Raw genomic sequence first — 20,304 nt, forward strand, 5'->3', positions numbered from 1 at the left:
TTTTCAGCATTTTGATTCTTGTATGTGAATGTTACTGACCTCAATCTCTCCAGTTTACAGTGTGAATCCTTCAGTACGTCACATAGGTGCTTCACTCCTGTGTTTCCTAGATTATTCCAGCTCAGGTTCAGCTCTCTCAGGTGTGACGGGTTTGATTTCAGAGCTGAAGTCAGGATGACACACTGTTTCTCTGTAATACTGCATCTATTCAGACTGAAGACAGAGAAATAACAATAGTTCACATCTATGATGATCTTCTTATTGAAGAGCTTCAGCAGCATTTAGTTTCCAATAGTCTGTTCTGAAACCCAGTCACACTAGTTCTGTGTGCTGAAGATACTGTTTCTTCTCTTTCATCTTTAACTATTTATTTGACGTCTCTATTCTTTGTTCTCTGTTGAAAATGCAGATTTCTGCATGTACACAATCAGTACATTGTATCAAATGCTGGAAATTAAATCGATGCAGTTATAAACTGAAACATAAGCTCTGCTGTCTTAAAATAAATAAACTTCAATCTCACTGTAACTGCTGTACAGTATAATGATACTAACTCTAGTTTCTCCAGCTTGAATTGTGGGTTCATCAGTAGATCACTGAGGTTTTTCACTCCTGTGTTTCCTAGTTCATTCCCGCTCAGGTTCAGCTCTCTCAGGTGTGACGGGTTTGATTTCAGAGTCAGGATTACACACTGTTCCTCTGTAATACTGCATCTATTCAGACTGAAGACAGAAAGAGAAAAGACAATGACTCAGATCTATGATGATCAACTAACATGTTTAGCTTCATCCAGCAGACTTTTGCTGACAAATAAACAGGGATATATAGGAGCAAAAACATGGAGAAAGACTACACATTGTTCATTTAAATATACTACTGACACTGTAACAATACAAAGGCTGAAATCGTCGATCTATTTATGTTAGTTTACACATTCATTTCATATCATCTTTAAGGTTCTTTCGTGTCAATGTCACTCTTGGTTTGATCGCTGGGACAAATGTGTTTATGTCGGTTGTTTTCAGACACATTGTCTACTCTCTAACACTTTACAATAAGCTTTAGTTAACATTAGTTAATCCACTGTGAACTAAAGGTGCCCTAGAATCAAAAACTGAATTTATCTTGGCATAGTTGAATAACAAGAGTTCAGTACATGGAAAAGACATACATTGTGTTTCAAACTCCATTGTTTCCTCCTTCTTATATAAATCTCATTTGTTTAAAAGACCTCCGGAAAACAGGCGAATCTCAACATAACACTGACTGTGACGCAACAGTCGGGATCATTAATATGTACGCCCCCAATATTTGCATATGCCAGCCCATGTTCAAGGCATTACACAAGGGCAGTTAGTATTAACGTCTGGATCTGTGCACAGCTGAATCATCAGACTAGGTAAGCAAGCAAGAACAATAGTGAAAAATGGCAGATGGAGCAATAATAACTGACATGATCCATGATAACATATTTTTAGTGATATTTGTAAATTGTCTTCATAAATGTTTCGTTAGCATGTTGCTAATGTACTGTTAAATGTGGTTAAAGTTACCATGCCCCAAAATAGGCAGTTAAAAAAATGAATTAAAAAAAATCTATGGGGTATTTTGAGCTGAAACTTCACGGACACATTCAGGGGACACCTTAGACTTATATTACATCTTTTGAAAACACGTTCTACGGCACCTTTAAGGAATAAAAGTATTTCCTCGAGCAGAAGAGAATCAAACAAGTTTTGGAAAAGGTAGTTCATTTGCTTTAGTGCTGCACCGTGAGGCAGTGTCACGTCTGTTCTAGGTTCAGTTTAGTTTATGTTTTCATGTCTTTTATTTTTTTTAAATTTCTCACAGTCTTGCTCTTCATGTGATCTTGTCATGTGTTCCCCTGTTCATGTGTCATGTTCTGATTGGTTCCTTTGCTGTGTTTGAAATCGCCCCCTATACCCTCATTCACTATTCCAGGGGCGGTTTCTTCATCAGGGCAATAGGGCGACGCACCACCAAAGTGAGAAAGGGACGGATATTTTTTCAACCACAGTGTTACGCTAGCTGTCACTTCTAGGCTGTTTGTTCTATTTCCTCTGGATATAGGCTATAGTCCAATCAGCGTCAATCACGCTCTGTGGAGCACCACCTCTTTTTGGGCGATTTCACTCTGGCTGAGATTTGCCCCGAGTGCTCCCATAGACTTCCATTCAAAAAACTTTTGTTTTGAACTGCAGGCACTGCAATGCATTCTCTATGGGTCCGGGAGGGCTAGCACTAACGTGCTTTCGTCATCATACGTAACCTTAACTTGTGCAGCGATTGGTGGAAAACGTCTATATTTATAATCTTTAAGCTAAAGTGGCATCCAGTAATTTCCTCAGTGCATAACTTACATTTCACAGACATTTTCTCCATCTGTAAATGTTAGAAAGTCGAGAAAATATTTCCATTTTGCTGTCCAGGAGACAGGAGTGGAAGCACAAACTCCCGTGAACGAGCGCCGCCGTGCGCATGCGCGCCAAACAGACGGAGCGCAATAATTCTGACTAAAATATACATTTAGCTAAAATATTAGTTGTTGATTATTTGTTTTCGTTTTTTTTTTGCGAACATAAATGTGCCATATGTAGAATTTCGAACCTACAACTAAGTGTATTTTTATGATAGTAGTAACTGTAAAGTGATTATTGTAGGGTAATCAAAATAGACTAATAATTAGTCTGTGCTTTTTTTTATTTTCAGTTTTAGTTTAGCGAATGTAACTTCTGCTTTAAAAAGCATTATTTTCTTTTTGTAGTGTCACAATGTTAGAATGTAGGCCTCATGTAATTTGACCCCCTTTTTTGCGCATAATATAACAGACTACAAGGTTACATTCATGTTTGTTTTCATAGCCTTGAATATGAACATTGTTTTGAAAATATTGGGCAAGATGTGAAATAAAAAAAAATTAATTAAATACAGATTTTTTTTTTTTTAGTTCAAATAGAAAAATGTGCAAAATACCGAGATTATACATCACCATTCAGCCCAAAAATAGAGATATGATTTTTTGGCCATATCACCCAGCCCTATGGCATGCTTTAAATACTAATTTTTCCATGTTTTAGATAAGCAGTAGTGATACATCACATCACATTATTTAACAATTGGCCCATTCTGCATCTCTAATTCTTTTTTTTTTTTTTTGCCCCCCCCCCCCCCCCCCCCCCCCCCCCCCCCCCCCCCCCCCCCCCCCCCCCCCAAAAAAATTTTAGCACCAGCCACCACTGCACTATTCCCTACATTACTCCACTAATATAGTCCACTTGAAGGAGTGAATGAAACGAGTGAGTGAATTCAGACACTGAGTGCGCCGGAAGGGCTGCCGATTTCGCATAGTTTGTGTTTGCTGTTTAATCATTTGAAATACAGCAAACTGGCAGCTCCAGTAGTAATGAATATTTATGTTAAACTCTGCCATGAAAACTAGCATATACAAACCTTAATTAAACGATTTAATGATCAATTAAAAAAGGAAATTAAACCTGTTTGATAATGCTGGACCAGCGCGGTTTGGAAAATGAATGGATGACTGATTCAGCTGTGGGCGCCATCTCCTGGAGAGACGCGGGAATTCATTCAGGGGGCAAATCTCACAGTGCATTATGGGTATTCTCTAGCTGTTGAGCGTGCATCACAGTATGCTAATGCCTATCTAGTGCGAGGGATTCATCAATATGCTGATTGGGGACTGTTGGGACACTCCAGGCACAGGATGGTTCAGTCTGGAGAGACAGAGTCGTTTACACCTCAATGACACATCTGTACCATTTGCTTCACAGGACATATATGCTTTCAACTACATACTATTTATCTACTAGTGTTTTCTAACTATGTCATGTTTGGTCTCATCTGACAGTTTATAAACTGAACTGGATGGTAGTGTACTTAATGGAGACATTAAAGTATCCTAATGTACAATCTAGGTATTGCTTAAACATGCACTGAGGAGAATATGTTAATGTACTTCTCTCCCTCTTGATCACCACTCATTTGCCATATCTTTTGGTTTCCTCTCAGTTAGTTTTGGGTGTTGGTATTCCACTCATGTATAACAATGCTTTGCTCAGGGTATAAGAAGGAAAGGTAACTGTTGTTCTGGGAGAAAGGCTTTAACCCTGCCACTCCCGCACACCGATGCGTAACCTCTTAATACAAGAAAGGCTTTTACGGCCTCTTCTGCATGTACAGCAGTGCATTATTCCTTACAACTAAGTTTTCTATACAGTTACTGTATGTTACCATTTTACTGTCTGCATATTTAAACATGTAACTTAATAAATAACTTTGCCTGCTTTAAGGGTTTTGAGAATCTTTCCTTTTGTAACTGATAATGTTGAAAGCTAAACTGATTGTAATTTCGTTGTCTAAACGTTCAGGTTAAATCCTACGTTTTCCTATCAGTTCTAAGAAAGACTTTTACCTTTAATGAATAAGAGGTAAAAAATAACAACAACTTTACTGGAGTCAGATTAATTATATTGGAGTCAGATAAATAACTGAATTATGCACGTCATCCTTCAACTGCTTTTTGTTTCCGATTATTGGTTCAAAATAGCAGCGTAAGCTTCCAGCCTTACACTGCTGTTGGTGAGGTTCATGTTTCTTAGTCAAATCTTGTTTTTTTATTGATTTATTTACTTACTTTATTTATTTGAAGAGTTTCTAAGATCTGGAAGAAAACAACTGATCTCCCTCTACAGGAAGTGAAATAATTATTGACCTATGATCAAATTGTCTTATGGGGCGTTCACACCAGACGCGACTTGCGCGAACAAATCGCGCTATTCACGCGTAGTTGGACGCTAAAACATTTTGAGTTTACTCGCTTCATTCGCGCGTGAAATTCACTTCAAAACAGACGCGAATTCGCGTCATGAGAGGGGCTTCTGCACACTTCCTCTGAATAAACACATCAACTCGTCAGCGGGAAAGTCGTTGTAAAATACGGCGAACAAGCTCAATTTGACGGCTTTAGCTAGCTTGTACTCTCAATATATATATATATATATATATATATATATACACACACACACATATATATTTTTTTTTACAACTTACCAGATTGTCCGACCTCCTCACTCACTTTCTTCCAAGCAAGATCCTTTTTATTCCTGTTTCTATAAAAGTATGAAGATGTATCGTACAGCGACGATGATTTTGTCCTCCATTGTTGTCTCGGATTTCTGCCTCCTCTCGTTACGTCGTAATCATGTCACTATTAGAGCAAGCTCCTGATTGGTTAACGCGGCGCGAATTTTCGCCTAAGTTCAGCTTTTTCAACTCGCGCGAATCACGCATTACACGCATCAAACGCCCGAAACGCTTTATTCGCACCGCATCATTCGCGCGAATCGTGCCGCAGGATATCTATTCGCGTCTTTGCTTTGACTTAACATGTAAATCACTCGCGCTTCAAGCTTCATTCGCGTCTGGTGTGAACGCACCATTAGTCAAATATTTAAAGCTTGATGTCACGTTTTAATTGTGTGTTTAATTGCCTGTTTAACTGTATTACTTTACATTGTTGTGGCTCTGTGTGACGCTGAGAAAAACTGCTCTGACTCAAACAAGTGAGGAAATATTATTATCAGCTTCAGTAACATCACAATTAAAAGTAATGTAATATTATAAATAAATGAACAATACTCACGTCAGTCTGTTGAGTCGACAGTGTTTATCCTGCAGTAGAGCAGCGATCTGATTCACTCGTGTGTCTCCTAGTTCATGTTCACTCAGATTCAGCTCTCTCAGGAGTAACGGGTTTTTACCCACAATTCCACTCACATACTGACAGGCTTCATCTGCAGCAGGACTCAAAAACCTGCAGAAGAGACAATTCAGTTCTCAACTAAATGTCTGTTGCATTACAAAAATTATTGATAAGACAAGCTCTAGTTAGTTATTTAGATGTCACTCTTTTCTTTGAACATTTAAATACACAAATAAATATATAAATACTTGAAAACAAAGTGTAATAGAGTTATTTAAAAGAAATTAGTCAGTCCTAAAGCAAACTCATAAGAACAGAAACGTCCCACAGAGCAGAAGGACAAAAGCTCACTAGATCATGATTTTCAGTATGAATACAGAGTGTGAAATTAAGGCCTCGAGATCTTTCTGGCTTTTAAGCAGGAGGAGTGAGAAACATCAGCAGAGAAAACTGGCTTGTGAAACTGCATGTTTGTGAACATCTGGAGACTCATAGACCTGCTGTAGAGATACAGTGAATCTGGGCTTGATGGAAAACAACTGTGTTCAGAAAACAATTTGACTGAAAGGTTATCAAGAGTTTTTAATGAGAAGTGTGCACAAAAACAAAATTGTGCATGTTAATTGTCAAGGTATACCATACTCCAGAATAGCAGCACATACACTGACCCATAATGTCTATTTGACCTGTAGCTTGTACCACAACTAAACTGTGTTGACGGTTATCATCATCATGACAGAACCCACAGCATCTGATCTGATCTTGATCATTTTGATGCAACAAATTCTCCAGCTTATTGTATAACTAAAATAATATATTTGTTATGAATATTTAGCCTGCATATAACTAATTTTGTATTAATTCATCCCATCTCACCTCAGTGTCTTCAGTTGACAGTTTGGATCCTGTAGTAAATCATCGAGCTCCTTCACTCCTGATTGTCCAGGATCATTTCCTGTGAGATCCAGCTCTATCAGGTGTGAAGGGTTTGATCTCAGAGCTGAAGCCAGAGCTTTATAACCTTCTTCTGTTACACTGCAGTTAGAGAGTCTAGAACAGGAATGAAAACATTCAGCTGATTAATCAGTTCAACCTCAACAATATAAATCCTTAAAGTCAATTTTATTTTGTTCTTTGAACAAATGTATTGAAAGATAGTGGCAAACACTGACAACTGAATATGGAGGCAAACAAAAGGCACAGAGAACTTTAATTTACCTTTAGTTTAAACTATTAAAGTGATATTCAGCATTTTGATTCTTGTATGTGAATGTTACTGACCTCAATCTCTCCAGTTTACAGTGTGAATCCTTCAGTACGTCACATAAGTGCTTCACTCCTGTGTTTCCTAGATTATTCCAGCTCAGGTTCAGCTCTCTCAGGTGTGACGGGTTTGATTTCAGAGCTGAAGTCAGGATGACACACTGTTTCTCTGTAATACTGCATCTATTCAGACTGAAGACAGAAAGAGAAAATGACTCAAATCCATGTTCAGTTCATGTGTGATGATGGAAATTAAATCGGTGCACTGTTATAAACTGAAACATAAGCTCTGCTGTCTTAAAATAAACTTCAATCTCACTGTAACTGCTGTACAGTATAATGATACTAACTCTTGTTTCTCCAGCTTGAATTGTGGGTTCATCAGTAGATCACTGAGGTTTTTCACTCCAGAGTCTCCTAGATTATTCCAGCTCAGGTTCAGCTCTCTCAGGTGTGACGGGTTTGATTTCAGAGCTGAAGTCAGGATGACACACTGTTCCTCTGTAATACTGCATCTATTCAGACTGAAGACAGAAAGAGAAAAGACAATGACTCAGATCTATGATGATCAACTAACATGTTTAGCTTCATCCAGCAGACTTTTGCTGACAAATAAACAGGGATATCCAGGAGCAAAAACATTAGGCAAAAAAAAAGGCACAGAGAACTTTAATTTACCTTTAGTTTAAACTATTAAAGTGATATTCAGCATTTTGATTCTTGTATGTGAATGTTACTGACCTCAATCTCTCCAGTTTACAGTGTGAATCCTTCAGTACGTCACATAGGTGCTTCACTCCTGTGTTTCCAAGATTATTCCAGCTCAGGTTCAGCTCTCTCAGGTGTGACGGGTTTGATTTCAGAGCTGAAGTCAGGATGACACACTGTTTCTCTGTAATACTGCATCTATTCAGACTGAAGACAGAGAAATAACAATAGTTCACATCTATGATGATCTTCTTATTGAAGAGCTTCAGCAGCATTTAGTTTCCAATAGTCTGTTCTGAAACCCAGTCACACTAGTTCTGTGTGCTGAAGATACTGTTTCTTCTCTTTCATTTTTAACTATTTATTTGACGTCTCTATTCTTTGTTCTCTGTTGAAAATGCAGATTTCTGCATGTACACAATCAGTACATTGTATCAAATGCTGGAAATTAAATCGATGCACTGTTATAAACTGAAACATAAGCTCTGCTGTCTTAAAATAAATAAACTTCAATCTCACTGTAACTGCTGTACAGTATAATGATACTAACTCTAGTTTCTCCAGCTTGAATTGTGAAAGAAAAGAAAAAAGAAAAGACAATCACTCAGATGCAAGATGATCAACTAACATGTTTAGCTTCATCCAGCAGACTTTTGCTGACAAATAAACAGGGATATCCAGGAGCAAAAACATGGAGAAAGACTACACATTGTACACATTTAAATATACTACTGACACTGTAACAATACAAAGGCTGAAATCGTCGATCTATTTATGTTAGTTTACACATTCATTTCATATCATCTTTAAGGTTCTTTCATGTCAATGTCACTCTTGGTTTGATCACTGGGACAAATGTGTTTATGTCGGTTGTTTTCAGACACATTGTCTACTCTCTAACACTTTACAATAAGCTTTCATTTGTTAACATGAACTACATTAGTTAACATGAACCAATGATGGACAATACTAGAACAGCATTTAATAACCTTAATGTAAGTTTCAACATTTACTAATACATTTTTAAATACAAAAGTTTTCTGTTAGCATTAGTTAATCCACTGTGAACTAACATGAACAATGAATAATGAACAAACATGAAAAGATTAAGGAATAAAAGTATTTCCTCGAGCAGAAGACAATCGAACAAGTTTTGGAAAAGGTAGTTCATTTGCTTTAGTGCTGCACCGTGAGGCAGTGTCACAACTGTTCTAGGTTCAGTTTAGTTTATGTTTTCATGTCTTTTATTTTTTTTAAATTTCTCACAGTCTTGCTCTTCATGTGATCTTGTCATGTTCTGATTGGTTCCTTGTTTCATGTGTCATGTTTTCATTGGTTCATTGTGTTCAGGTGTTTCTGGTTTATTAGCGTCTGTGTGTATATATAGCCCTCATGTTACCATTGTCTTTTGTCTGGTTTTGTTCCCTGTAACTGCTGTTGGTGAGGTTCATGTTTCTTAGTCAAGTCTTGTTTTTTTATTGATTTATTTATTTTTTTGGTTCATATTAATTTGAATAAAGCTGCACTTGTGTTCGGTCAAATTGATTTCAGTGTATCTTATTACAGGCAGATGCTGATCACAGATTTTTAAAATTCACTTGTTCAATTTTTACAAGTTACAGCATATGCTGCATCAAAATGAGACATTTTACATTTTGTGAAATACAAACATTAAATTGAAAGCAGTTATGAACAGTTCTGATGTCACAAAACAACTTTGTTACACACCAGCAATCAGTAAACATGATCACATTCAGCAGTCATGTTCAATATATGAACACTTATATTTAAATGAGCAGTTGTGGCCTAATGGTTAGAGTGTCAGACTTGTAACCTGAATGTCATGGGTTTGAGTCTCACTATCGACAGGAAATGTAGGTGTGGGGAATGAATGAACAGCGCTCTCTTCCACTCTCATTACCCACAACTGAGGAGCCCTTGAGAAAGACACTGAACCCACAATCACTCCACGGGCGCCGCAGCAGAAACGGCTGCCCACTGCTCTGGTGTGTGTTCACTGCTATGGGTGAAATGCAGAGCACAACTTCAGAGTATGGGACCCCAAAATTGGCCACACTTCACTTTAATTTACACAGAACTAACCTGTGAAAGTTAGGAAAGACATCTGTGTGTTTATAGTGCAGCTGTTTTTTCAATCTATCACTTATTTGAAGAGTTTCTAAGCTCTGGAAGAAAACCATTGATCTCCCTCTACAGGAACTGAAATAATTATTGACCCATGATCAAACTGTCTTAGTCAAATATTTAAAGCTTGATGTCACGGTTTAATTGTGTATTTAATTGCCTGTTTAATTGTATTACTTTACATTGGTGTGGCTCTGTGTGACGCTGAGAAAAACTGCTCTGACTCAAACAAGTGAGGAAATATTATTATCAGCTTCAGTAACATCACAATTAAAAGTAATGTAATATTATAAATAAATGAACAATACTCACGTCAGTGTGTTGAGTCGACAGTGTTTATCCTGCAGTAGAGCAGCGATCTGATTCACTCGTGTGTCTCCTAGTTCATGTTCACTCAGATTCAGCTCTCTCAGGAGTAACGGGTTTTTACCCACAATTCCACTCACATACTGACAGGCTTCATCTGCAGCAGGACTCAAAAACCTGCAGAAGAGACAATTCAGTTCTCAACTAAATGTCTGTTGCATTACAAAAATTATTGATAAGACAAGCTCTAGTTAGTTATTTAGATGTCACTCTTTTCTTTGAACATTTAAATACACAAATAAATATATAAATACTTGAAAACAAAGTGTAATAGAGTTATTTAAAAGAAATTAGTCAGTCCTAAAGCAAACTCATAAGAACAGAAACGTCCCACAGAGCAGAAGGACAAAAGCTCACTAGATCATGATTTTCAGTATGAATACAGAGTGTGAAATTAAGGCCTCGAGATCTTTCTGGCTTTTAAGCACGAGGAGTGAGAAACATCAGCAGAGAAAACTGGCTTGTGAAACTGCATGTTTGTGAACATCTGGAGACTCATAGACCTGCTGTAGAGATACAGTGAATCTGGGCTTGATGGAAAACAACTGTGTTCAGAAAACAATTTGACTGAAAGGTTATCAAGAGTTTTTAATGAGAAGTGTGCACAAAAACAAAATTGTGCATGTTAATTGTCAAGGTATACCATACTCCAGAATAGCAGCACATACACTGACCCATAATGTCTATTTGACCTGTAGCTTGTACCACAACTAAACTGTGTTGACGGTTATCATCATCATGACAGAACCCACAGCATCTGATCTGATCTTGATCATTTTGATGCAACAAATTCTCCAGCTTATTGTATAACTAAAATAATATATTTGTTATGAATATTTAGCCTGCATATAACTAATTTTGTTAATTATTTCATCCAGTCTCACCTCAGTGTCTTCAGTTGACAGTTTGGATCCTGTAGTAAATCATCGAGCTCCTTCACTCCTGATTGTCCAGGATCATTTCCTGTGAGATCCAGCTCTATCAGGTGTGAAGGGTTTGATCTCAGAGCTGAAGCCAGAGCTTTATAACCTTCTTCTGTCACACTGCAGTTAGAGAGTCTAGAACAGGAATGAAAACATTCAGCTGATTAATCAGTTCAACCTCAACAATATAAATCCTTAAAGTCAATTTTATTTTGTTCTTTGAACAAATGTATTGAAAGATAGTGGCAAACACTGACAACCGAATATGGAGGCAAACAAAAGGCACAGAGAACTTTAATTTACCTTTAGTTTAAACTATTAAAGTGATATTCAGCATTTTGATTCTTGTATGTGAATGTTACTGACCTCAATCTCTCCAGTTTACAGTGTGAATCCTTCAGTACGTCACATAAGTGCTTCACTCCTGTGTTTCCTAGATTATTCCAGCTCAGGTTCAGCTCTCTCAGGTGTGACGGGTTTGATTTCAGAGCTGAAGTCAGGATGACACACTGTTTCTCTGTAATACTGCATCTATTCAGACTGAAGACAGAAAGAGAAAATGACTCAAATCCATGTTCAGTTCATGTGTGATGATGGAAATTAAATCGGTGCACTGTTATAAACTGAAACATAAGCTCTGCTGTCTTAAAATAAACTTCAATCTCACTGTAACTGCTGTACAGTATAATGATACTAACTCTAGTTTCTCCAGCTTGAATTGTGGGTTCATCAGTAGATCACTGAGGTTTTTCACTCCAGAGTCTCCTAGATTATTCCAGCTCAGGTTCAGCTCTCTCAGGTGTGACGGGTTTGATTTCAGAGCTGAAGTCAGGATGACACACTGTTCCTCTGTAATACTGCATCTATTCAGACTGAAGACAGAAAGAGAAAAGACAATGACTCAGATCTATGATGATCAACTAACATGTTTAGCTTCATCCAGCAGACTTTTGCTGACAAATAAACAGGGATATCCAGGAGCAAAAACATGGAGAAAGACGACACATTGTTCATTTAAATATACTACTGACACTGTAACAATACAAAGGTTGAAATTGTCGATCTATTTATGTTAGTTTACACATTCATTTCAAATCATCTTTAAGGTTCTTTCATGTCAATGTCACTCTTGGTTTGATCACTGGGACAAATGTGTTTATGTCGGTTGTTTTCAGACACATTGTCTACTCTCTAACACTTTACAATAAGCTTTCATTTGTTAACATGAACTACATTAGTTAACATGAACCAATGATGGACAATACTAGAACAGCATTTAATAACCTTAATGTAAGTTTCAACATTTACTAATACATTTTTAAATACAAAAGTTTTCTGTTAACATTAGTTAATCCACTGTGAACTAACATGAATAAACTATGAACAACTGTATTTTCATTAACTAACGTTAACGAAGATTAGTAAATACAGTAACAAATGTATTGCTCATGGTTAGTTCATGTTCATTAATACATTAACTAATGTTAACAAATGAACCTTCTTGTGAAGTGTTACCGGTTCAGTTTAGTTTATGTTTTCATGTCTGTAATTTAGTATAATTCTCACAGTCTTGCTCCTCATGTGATCTTGTCATGTTCTGATTGGTTCCTTGTTTCATGTGTCATGTTTTCATTGGTTCATTGTGTTCAGGTGTTTCTGGTTTATTAGTGTCTGTGTGTATATATAGCCCTCATGTTACCATTGTCTTTTGTCTGGTTTTGTTCCCTGTAACTGCAGGGGCGTTTCCTCCGAGGAGGTAAGGGAGGCATTGCCTCCTCAAAAAAATAGGATGAGAAAATAATCCATATTACAAAAATAAAACAACGCAAATATTACAGAATGTGACAATAAAAAGTGTACAAGTCACTCGTTTTTGTAAAGGAACACTGTCCAACAGCGACACCTGCAGGTAAAGTTACAGAGGGAGTCCGCGTCTCTGTGCCTCCCTTCCCCTCATAGAAAATCAATAGACCCCCTAAAGCGTGCGGTGGGTTTTGTGGGGGGTAATAGAGAATGAATGGGGGAAAGTCACATGAGAGGAGGCAATGGCTCCATCACGCTATGATTGGATATGATCAGTTACGATTGGATATGATTGGTTTGTGTGATAAATCCTGCCTTTTGTTTACATGCGCGTTCCACGTGTCAGTCTGAATGAACAAAATGATGGTGTCAATGGGAAGACTAATTAAAAAGTAAGTAAACAGATCACCCACTTAGATATCACCGCTTTATGTCACGTCAAAATCAAACTCGAAAAGACCTGAAAACATGATGACTGCTGGGGGTTTTAGTGATCAATCAGCTTGGTGAAATTAAAGATCTTCCTGTCTGTGACAGAGAGTTTACAGAGCATGACTGATGATCCGAAATAAGTTGACTATTAAAAAGAACAGCTGGAAAAAAAAAAAAAAAAAAAAAAAAATCAATTCACAAATAAAATATATTGTTTAACCCTCTATGGTACAGTGTTGCCTCCAGACAACAGTCTATTTTAGTTTGTTTTTTAATAAAATTAGACTTTTAAATGAACTTTTAAAAAATAAATACATTAACCCTCATGTTGTGTTTTGACACGAAGAGGATTTTCCCGTACCCGAAAATGTAGTTAATATTATTGCACTGGACTAAAATTTACTGACTTTATTCACCCAGAGTCTAACAACTTCCTAAATTTTTTTTATAATTTTTGTAATTTTTTTTTTTCAAAGTTTTTTCCCCACATTGCATCACTTGTGGTCAAATTGCTTATAAATCTCTAATTATGCTACATTATCACTAAATATTGGATTCAATCTTTTTGTCAGCTTGCTTTCTTTCAATTCGGACAGGTTGTGTGTTTATTTTTGGAATTGATCGAGTGAAAAAAAGTGTTTTTTGTGGATAATTTTGTCAATTTTACAAAAAAAATATGGAAAAACATTGCATTGTTTATCACACTAGTGTGCTTTAATGTTTAAGCAGGAAATGTTTTGAAATGTTTTTATTTTGGTTTTTATTTATTACAAAAAGGCATAAAGTCACACTTGTGGTGTTCCTGGTCAAAAATGACCGGCCTACAAAAACAGCTTATAAATCACTTGTTACGCTATTTTATTACCAAATATTGGATTTGATCTTTTTTGTCAACTTGTTTTCCTTAAATTAGGACAGGTTTTGTATTTATTTTTGAAACTGATTGATCCCTCAGCCGTTGTATTAGAAACACTCGCAGCATTAACATTCGCAACATTAAGGAAAATAGGCTGAGCCAGGAGAAACTATGCTTTTTATTTATTTTATTTTACAAAAGTACAAGATTTTGTTGTTATTGAGAGTGTACACAAATAAAAGTAGAATATTTGTAGGGCTGCAACTAACGATTATTTTGATAATCGATCAGTTGGCCAATTTTTTTTTTTTTTCGATTAATCAATTAATCAAATAAAAATCCTACATTTTTTATTGACAAACAAAACCCCACACTATTGCACATCCTGCCCAATGTACTTCAAACAAATGTGCCAATTGAATGCTGTTGTCAGTGTTCTGTGTTTGTTTCCCTGGGTCACATGTTCTTTTGTTCAGTTTTCCCGCCACTAGTTTGTTCCCTTGGTTACCCTGATTGAGTTCTATTAGTCCCAGCTGTGTCTTGTTAATTAGCCTTGTTTGCCGCTTTGTCTGAGATGCATATATTCCCTGTGTTCTCCCTCAGTCTCTGTCGGTTCTCGTCTCTGTAATACGTCTGTGTCGTGCTATGTGTGTATTGATCTCCTGCGTGTTGTCATTAAAGACCCTGTCATTGAATCTCCATCGTCTGCGTGTGTTTCCCACAACCATGCTGTGTGACAGCTGTGAGAACGTACAGTGCTTAATTTATTAGACTACCTGTCATAATAAAGAGAGAACAAATATTTCAGGCTGTTTAAAACTAAAAATGTTATTGCTATTTATTAGGCAGATAACAAACTGAAACAACAAAATAGTCATTATTCACACATAATATCCAAAAAATAACAGTCTCTGTTGTTATTGACTGTAACTGGGCATCTGAAAAAAACAACAACTATAAACTTCACTTTTTATAACAACAATAATTATATTGTAGCATTAGAAATACTGCTGTGACTAAAGAGCTTACACATACTGGTGGATTAACCATTACAGAAACATAAAAAATGAATTTAGTAATCACCAATACTGATAGTTTAGGACAGCTGTGGCACAAACCTTACATTGGGTGGCAGAGGTCTAATAAATTTGTTAAGCACTGTACAGTGAATATAGTGTAGGCTAAATCTCTACATTACAAAATGAAGATAGTAATAAAAATAATAAAGAAAAACACAAACTCAGTGTTAACCAACAGGCAAGATAAATGTTCTGCAGGAACACACACATTCACTCTGGACACAATCACCTCTTACTGTCATTTCTTTATCCTGTAAATAGGCTATAAGAAACGTCTTACATTTATATTCAATTACATGTTGTTATCCCTTTACAGTCACTACTCTCATAAAACACTTGAATGATATGTTGATTTATAAATCTAAATTTAACTTTAAACAACAGATATTTCAGCAAAATGAATATTTTTGTGCTGAATATTAATAGTCTCCCTCTCTACCGTGTTCCGTCTGTCTGACGCGGGTGCACGCACCGGCACTCATTCAGTAAAGTTTGAAGTTTAACGCAGACTGTCAGGATGAGCTTTTATGCAAAATAGAAATGCTTGTGTGAATTTGTATCATTTACAGATAAGGATATAACCGTAGAATGAACGTTTTGCACTGAGGACGCACATGCATCTGTCAAAGCCATTACGCTAATGCATTAGCTTGAAGCTTAAAATAAAGAATTCTCATGTTTTGATCAGCTTTGATCTCGTACCTTTCCTGCAGCTGCTCAATCTGTTTCCTCCACTATTTTTAAATGCATTTTTATCCATAGAAATGTGTTATTCAGTGCTGTAATTTGACGCAACTTGCAGAAGTTCTGTGCACGGTGGGCAGACCCAACTAATAGATAATGAGAATCGATGTCAATGATTTTCATTATTGATTATTATCGATTTTATTGAATTGTTATTGCAGCCCTAACTATCTGTAGTTTATAATTATGTCTTGCACTAATCTGTATCGCCAAAAATGACAGACTAGGCCATTTTGTATAAATTGTATCTTAATTTTAATAAATGTTTCATCAACCAATTGCCCGGATTTAATGAATAGGAAGAAAACCAAGAACGTCGGATGTGGAATGAATTGAAATGCGTAACAAACGAACCCACCATGTTTCCGCGGCCTTTGAATAAGGCTGAAGCAATACGTCTTTCTGTTTTTATTAAATTTCTTAAATAAATGTCTTAATTACTTAATTGAAAATATATTGTTACAAAGAAACCTTATTACTTGTAACCTGAAGGTCATGGGTTCGAGTCTCACTATCGACAGGAAATGTAGTTGTGGGGAGTGAATGAACAGCGCTCTCTTCCACTCTCATTACCCACAACTGAGGAGCCCTTGAGTAAGACACTGAACCCACAATCACTCCCCGGGCGCCGCAGCAGAAACGGCTGCCCACTGCTCTGGTGTGTGTTCACTGCTATGGGTGAAATGCAGAGTGCAACTTCTGAGTATGGGACACCAAAATTGGCCACACGTCACTTTCACTTTAATTTACACAGAATTAACCTGTGAAAGTTAGGAAAGACATCTGTGTGTTTATAGTGCAGCTGTTTTATTTCAATCTATCACTTATTTGAAGAGTTTCTAAGCTCTGGAAGAAAACAACTGATCTCCCTCTACAGGAACTGAAATAATTATTGACACATGATCAAACTGTCTTAGTCAAATATTTAAAGCTTGATGTCACGATTTAATTGTGTGTTTAATTGCATTACTTTAAATTGTTGTGGCTCTGTGTGACGCTGAGAAAAACTGCTCTGACTCAAACAAGTGAGGAAATATTATTATCAGCTACAGTAACATTACAATTAAAAGTAATGTAATATTATAAATAAATGAACAATACTCACGTCAGTGTGTTGAGTCGACAGTGTTTATCCTGCAGTAGAGCAGCGATCTGATTCACTCGTGTGTCTCCTAGTTCATGTTCACTCAGATTCAGCTCTCTCAGGAGTAACGGGTTTTTACCCACAATTCCACTCACATACTGACAGGCTTCATCTGCAGCAGGACTCAAAAACCTGCAGAAGAGACAATTCAGTTCTCAACTAAATGTCTGTTGCATTACAAAAATGATTGATAAGACAAGCTATAGTTAGTTATTTAGATGTCACTCTTTTCTTTGAACATTTAAATACACAAATAAATATATAAATACTTGAAAACAAAGTGTAATAGAGTCATTTAAAAGAAACTAGAGCGACACTCAGTCCTAAAGTAAACTCATAAGAACAGAAACATCCCACAGAGCAGAAGGGCAAAAGGGCTCACTAGATCATGATTTTCAGTATGAATACAGAGTGTGAAATTAAGGACTCAAGATCTTTCTGGCTTTTAAAGGGGTGATAAACTGAGAAATCAAATTTTCCTTGAGCTTTTGACATCTAAGAGGTCATCATACTATAAGAATATCCTGTAAGTTTCAGAACTGAAAACTTCCTTGTTAGTCCAGTAAAGGCTTTTATTGACACCAGACCCAACAAACAACTTTTTCAAAGTGGGGATCTAAAGGCAGAAACACACCAAGCCGATGGTCGGCCGTCGGGCAGTTTTTATTCGTCGGCCGACTAAGTTTTCTCAGTGTGTTCTGCACCGTCAGCTGAAGTTGGTCCTTGTCTGCTTTTTTTCAGCCGATTCCACATGTTGAATCTGCGTCAGAGCTCGTCAGTCCTTCGGGCCATCTGATCATTCTGATTGGCTGTTCAGCTACTGCCACCTGCTGGTACGGAAAGCCATTTCATCTTACGCAGGCGCAGAACGGATGTGCTACTTGGCCGTCGGCTGTCGAGCGTCGGGTTGGTGTGTCAGTGCAACTTTGGACCCAGACGCTGCCGACGTGAGCCAACCCCGCAGTCTGCTTTTATCGCCACTAGTTTGTCGCCGTCGGCTTGGTGTGTTCCTGCCTTATGACGTCAAAGGGCAGCAAGCACCGCCTCTGCAGAAGAAGATCAATGCCTACTTCATCACTGCCTGTTTAGCCCCACCTACATGTAATAGGTAAATAACATAGGCCTATGTGGTGCTAAACCAGATCAAGCTACCAAGCAATAAACATGTCGTTAAAGATTACAAAATATTGTGCAGTGCCTGGACTCGACAGTAATGCAACATGTAAGTAACTGTGTTAATTCTAATGCTTGATCTGATATTAATGATTCATGTACAGTCAGATGTTCTTTGTCTTTGTGTCAGTAAATCAAACCCGTGACTAAATGTCAACTTGCGTTGTTTCTCTTAGTAGGATGAAAATAATCTGTTATTTAAACTGATTAAATTATATAAAGAAAGCGATCAAAGAAAGCTCCCTTTGTAATCGTTGGAGCAGCGAGCGCTGAAGCTGTCAATCAAACAGTGCAAGTTTATCAGTGACCGAGTTCTGGACATGCGCAAAACTCCCGTTTTATTAGACGAATCTCTTAATTATATCACGTTTGCACTGTTAGTTACGATGAAAGTATTTGTTAGTGTGCATAAATTGAGTTTCAATGATGAGATCACTGCTTTCATACTCTCAACAACATGTCTGTGATCAGCTACAGTGTTCATTTCTGTAACATTTCATGCCACGATCTCAATATAATGCAACAGATCTAAATGTAATGCAGCACTTTTCACGATTAGTTAACCTTGAGAGCTGTAATAGTAAAAATGTGCTAAAAGAGAGTAATACTTGGCTATTTCAAATGCAAAGATGTTAGCCAATCACAGCAGTGGGGTTTAACACTTAAGTCTCACAGCAGACACACCCCTTAAAACAGAGTGTTCAAATCAGAGGGCTAAAATCAGGGTAGGAAAAATGCCTTTTATTTCTAAATTATGACAATTTTGAATGTAAAAATCATACTAACATTATAAGTGCACCCTAGGAAACATTATAAAACAATAAAACAATGCAGTTCATGACCCCTTTAAGCACGAGGAGTGAGAAACATCAGCAGAGAAAACTGGCTTGTGAAACTGCATGTTTGTGAACATCTGGAGACTCATAGACCTGCTGTAGAGATACAGTGAATCTGGGCTTGATGGAAAACAACTGTGTTCATAAAACAATTTGACTGAAAGGTTATCAAGAATTTTTAATGAGAAGTGTGCACAAAAACAAAATTGTGCATGTTAATTGTCAAGGTATATCATAGTCCAGAATAGCACATACACTGACCCATAATGTCTATTTGACCTGTAGTTTGTACCACAACTAAACTGTGTTGACGGTTATCATCATCATGACAGAATCCACAGCATCTGATCTGATCTTGATCATTTTAATGCAACAAATTCTCCAGCTTATTGTATAACTAAAATAATAAATTTGTTATGAATATTTAGCCTGCATATAACTAATTTTGTATTATTTCATCCCGTCTCACCTCAGTGTCTTCAGTTGACGGTTTGGATCCTGTAGTAAATCATCGAGCTCCTTCACTCCTGATTGTCCAGGATCATTTCCTGTGAGATCCAGCTCTATCAGGTGTGAAGGGTTTGATCTCAGAGCTGAAGCTAGAGCTTTATAACCTTCTTCTGTTACACTGCAGTTAGAGAGTCTAGAACAGGAATGAAAACATTCAGCTGATTAATCAGTTCAACCTAAACAATATAAAGTGAATATTAAAGTGAATTTTATTTTGTTCTTTGTACAAATGTATTGAACGTTAGCTGCAAAACCTGATAACTGAATATGGAGGCAAACAACAGGAGAAAGAATGAAAGATAATCTCCGCATATCTCGATGAATTACCACACAGAGGTACACATTAATATAAGAATGGCGTTTTCTTTTGTCTCTGATAGACCACCATCATATTTAATTTAAAAAACTTTCATTATATCTAGCTGTTATCTATATCTAGTTTCATACATAAGTTTATTCTTACAGTAAATGCTAACGTCGTTAAGACCGAAAGTGTACGAGTGGAGGTAAACTTGCATCGCCGCACCTCACCGGTGCCATCTTGTGCACAGAGCCCATTTTGATCTTTAACATCAGATT

General features: G+C 37.0%; 1 protein-coding gene across 1 annotated transcript in view; it reads right to left on the minus strand.

Annotated features, from left to right (window-relative positions):
* Window positions 1-20,304, minus strand: part of LOC127504736 (NACHT, LRR and PYD domains-containing protein 12-like) — a 595,457-nt gene that overhangs the window by 24,151 nt on the left and 551,002 nt on the right. Inside the window, exons 112-124 of the mRNA XM_051879684.1 lie at window positions 19,685-19,858; window positions 17,168-17,338; window positions 11,847-12,020; window positions 11,515-11,688; window positions 11,110-11,283; window positions 10,172-10,342; window positions 7,748-7,921; window positions 7,357-7,530; window positions 7,025-7,198; window positions 6,620-6,793; window positions 5,684-5,854; window positions 555-722; window positions 40-213 (exon numbers count right to left, since the gene is read on the minus strand). Of these exons, the coding sequence (XP_051735644.1) occupies window positions 40-213; window positions 555-722; window positions 5,684-5,854; window positions 6,620-6,793; window positions 7,025-7,198; window positions 7,357-7,530; window positions 7,748-7,921; window positions 10,172-10,342; window positions 11,110-11,283; window positions 11,515-11,688; window positions 11,847-12,020; window positions 17,168-17,338; window positions 19,685-19,858 (2,247 nt within the window). The remainder of the gene's footprint in view (window positions 1-39; window positions 214-554; window positions 723-5,683; window positions 5,855-6,619; window positions 6,794-7,024; window positions 7,199-7,356; window positions 7,531-7,747; window positions 7,922-10,171; window positions 10,343-11,109; window positions 11,284-11,514; window positions 11,689-11,846; window positions 12,021-17,167; window positions 17,339-19,684; window positions 19,859-20,304) is intronic.

The sequence above is a fragment of the Ctenopharyngodon idella genome, chromosome 2, assembly GCF_019924925.1.
Source record: "Ctenopharyngodon idella isolate HZGC_01 chromosome 2, HZGC01, whole genome shotgun sequence".
Taxonomy (NCBI): Eukaryota; Metazoa; Chordata; class Actinopteri; order Cypriniformes; family Xenocyprididae; genus Ctenopharyngodon; species Ctenopharyngodon idella.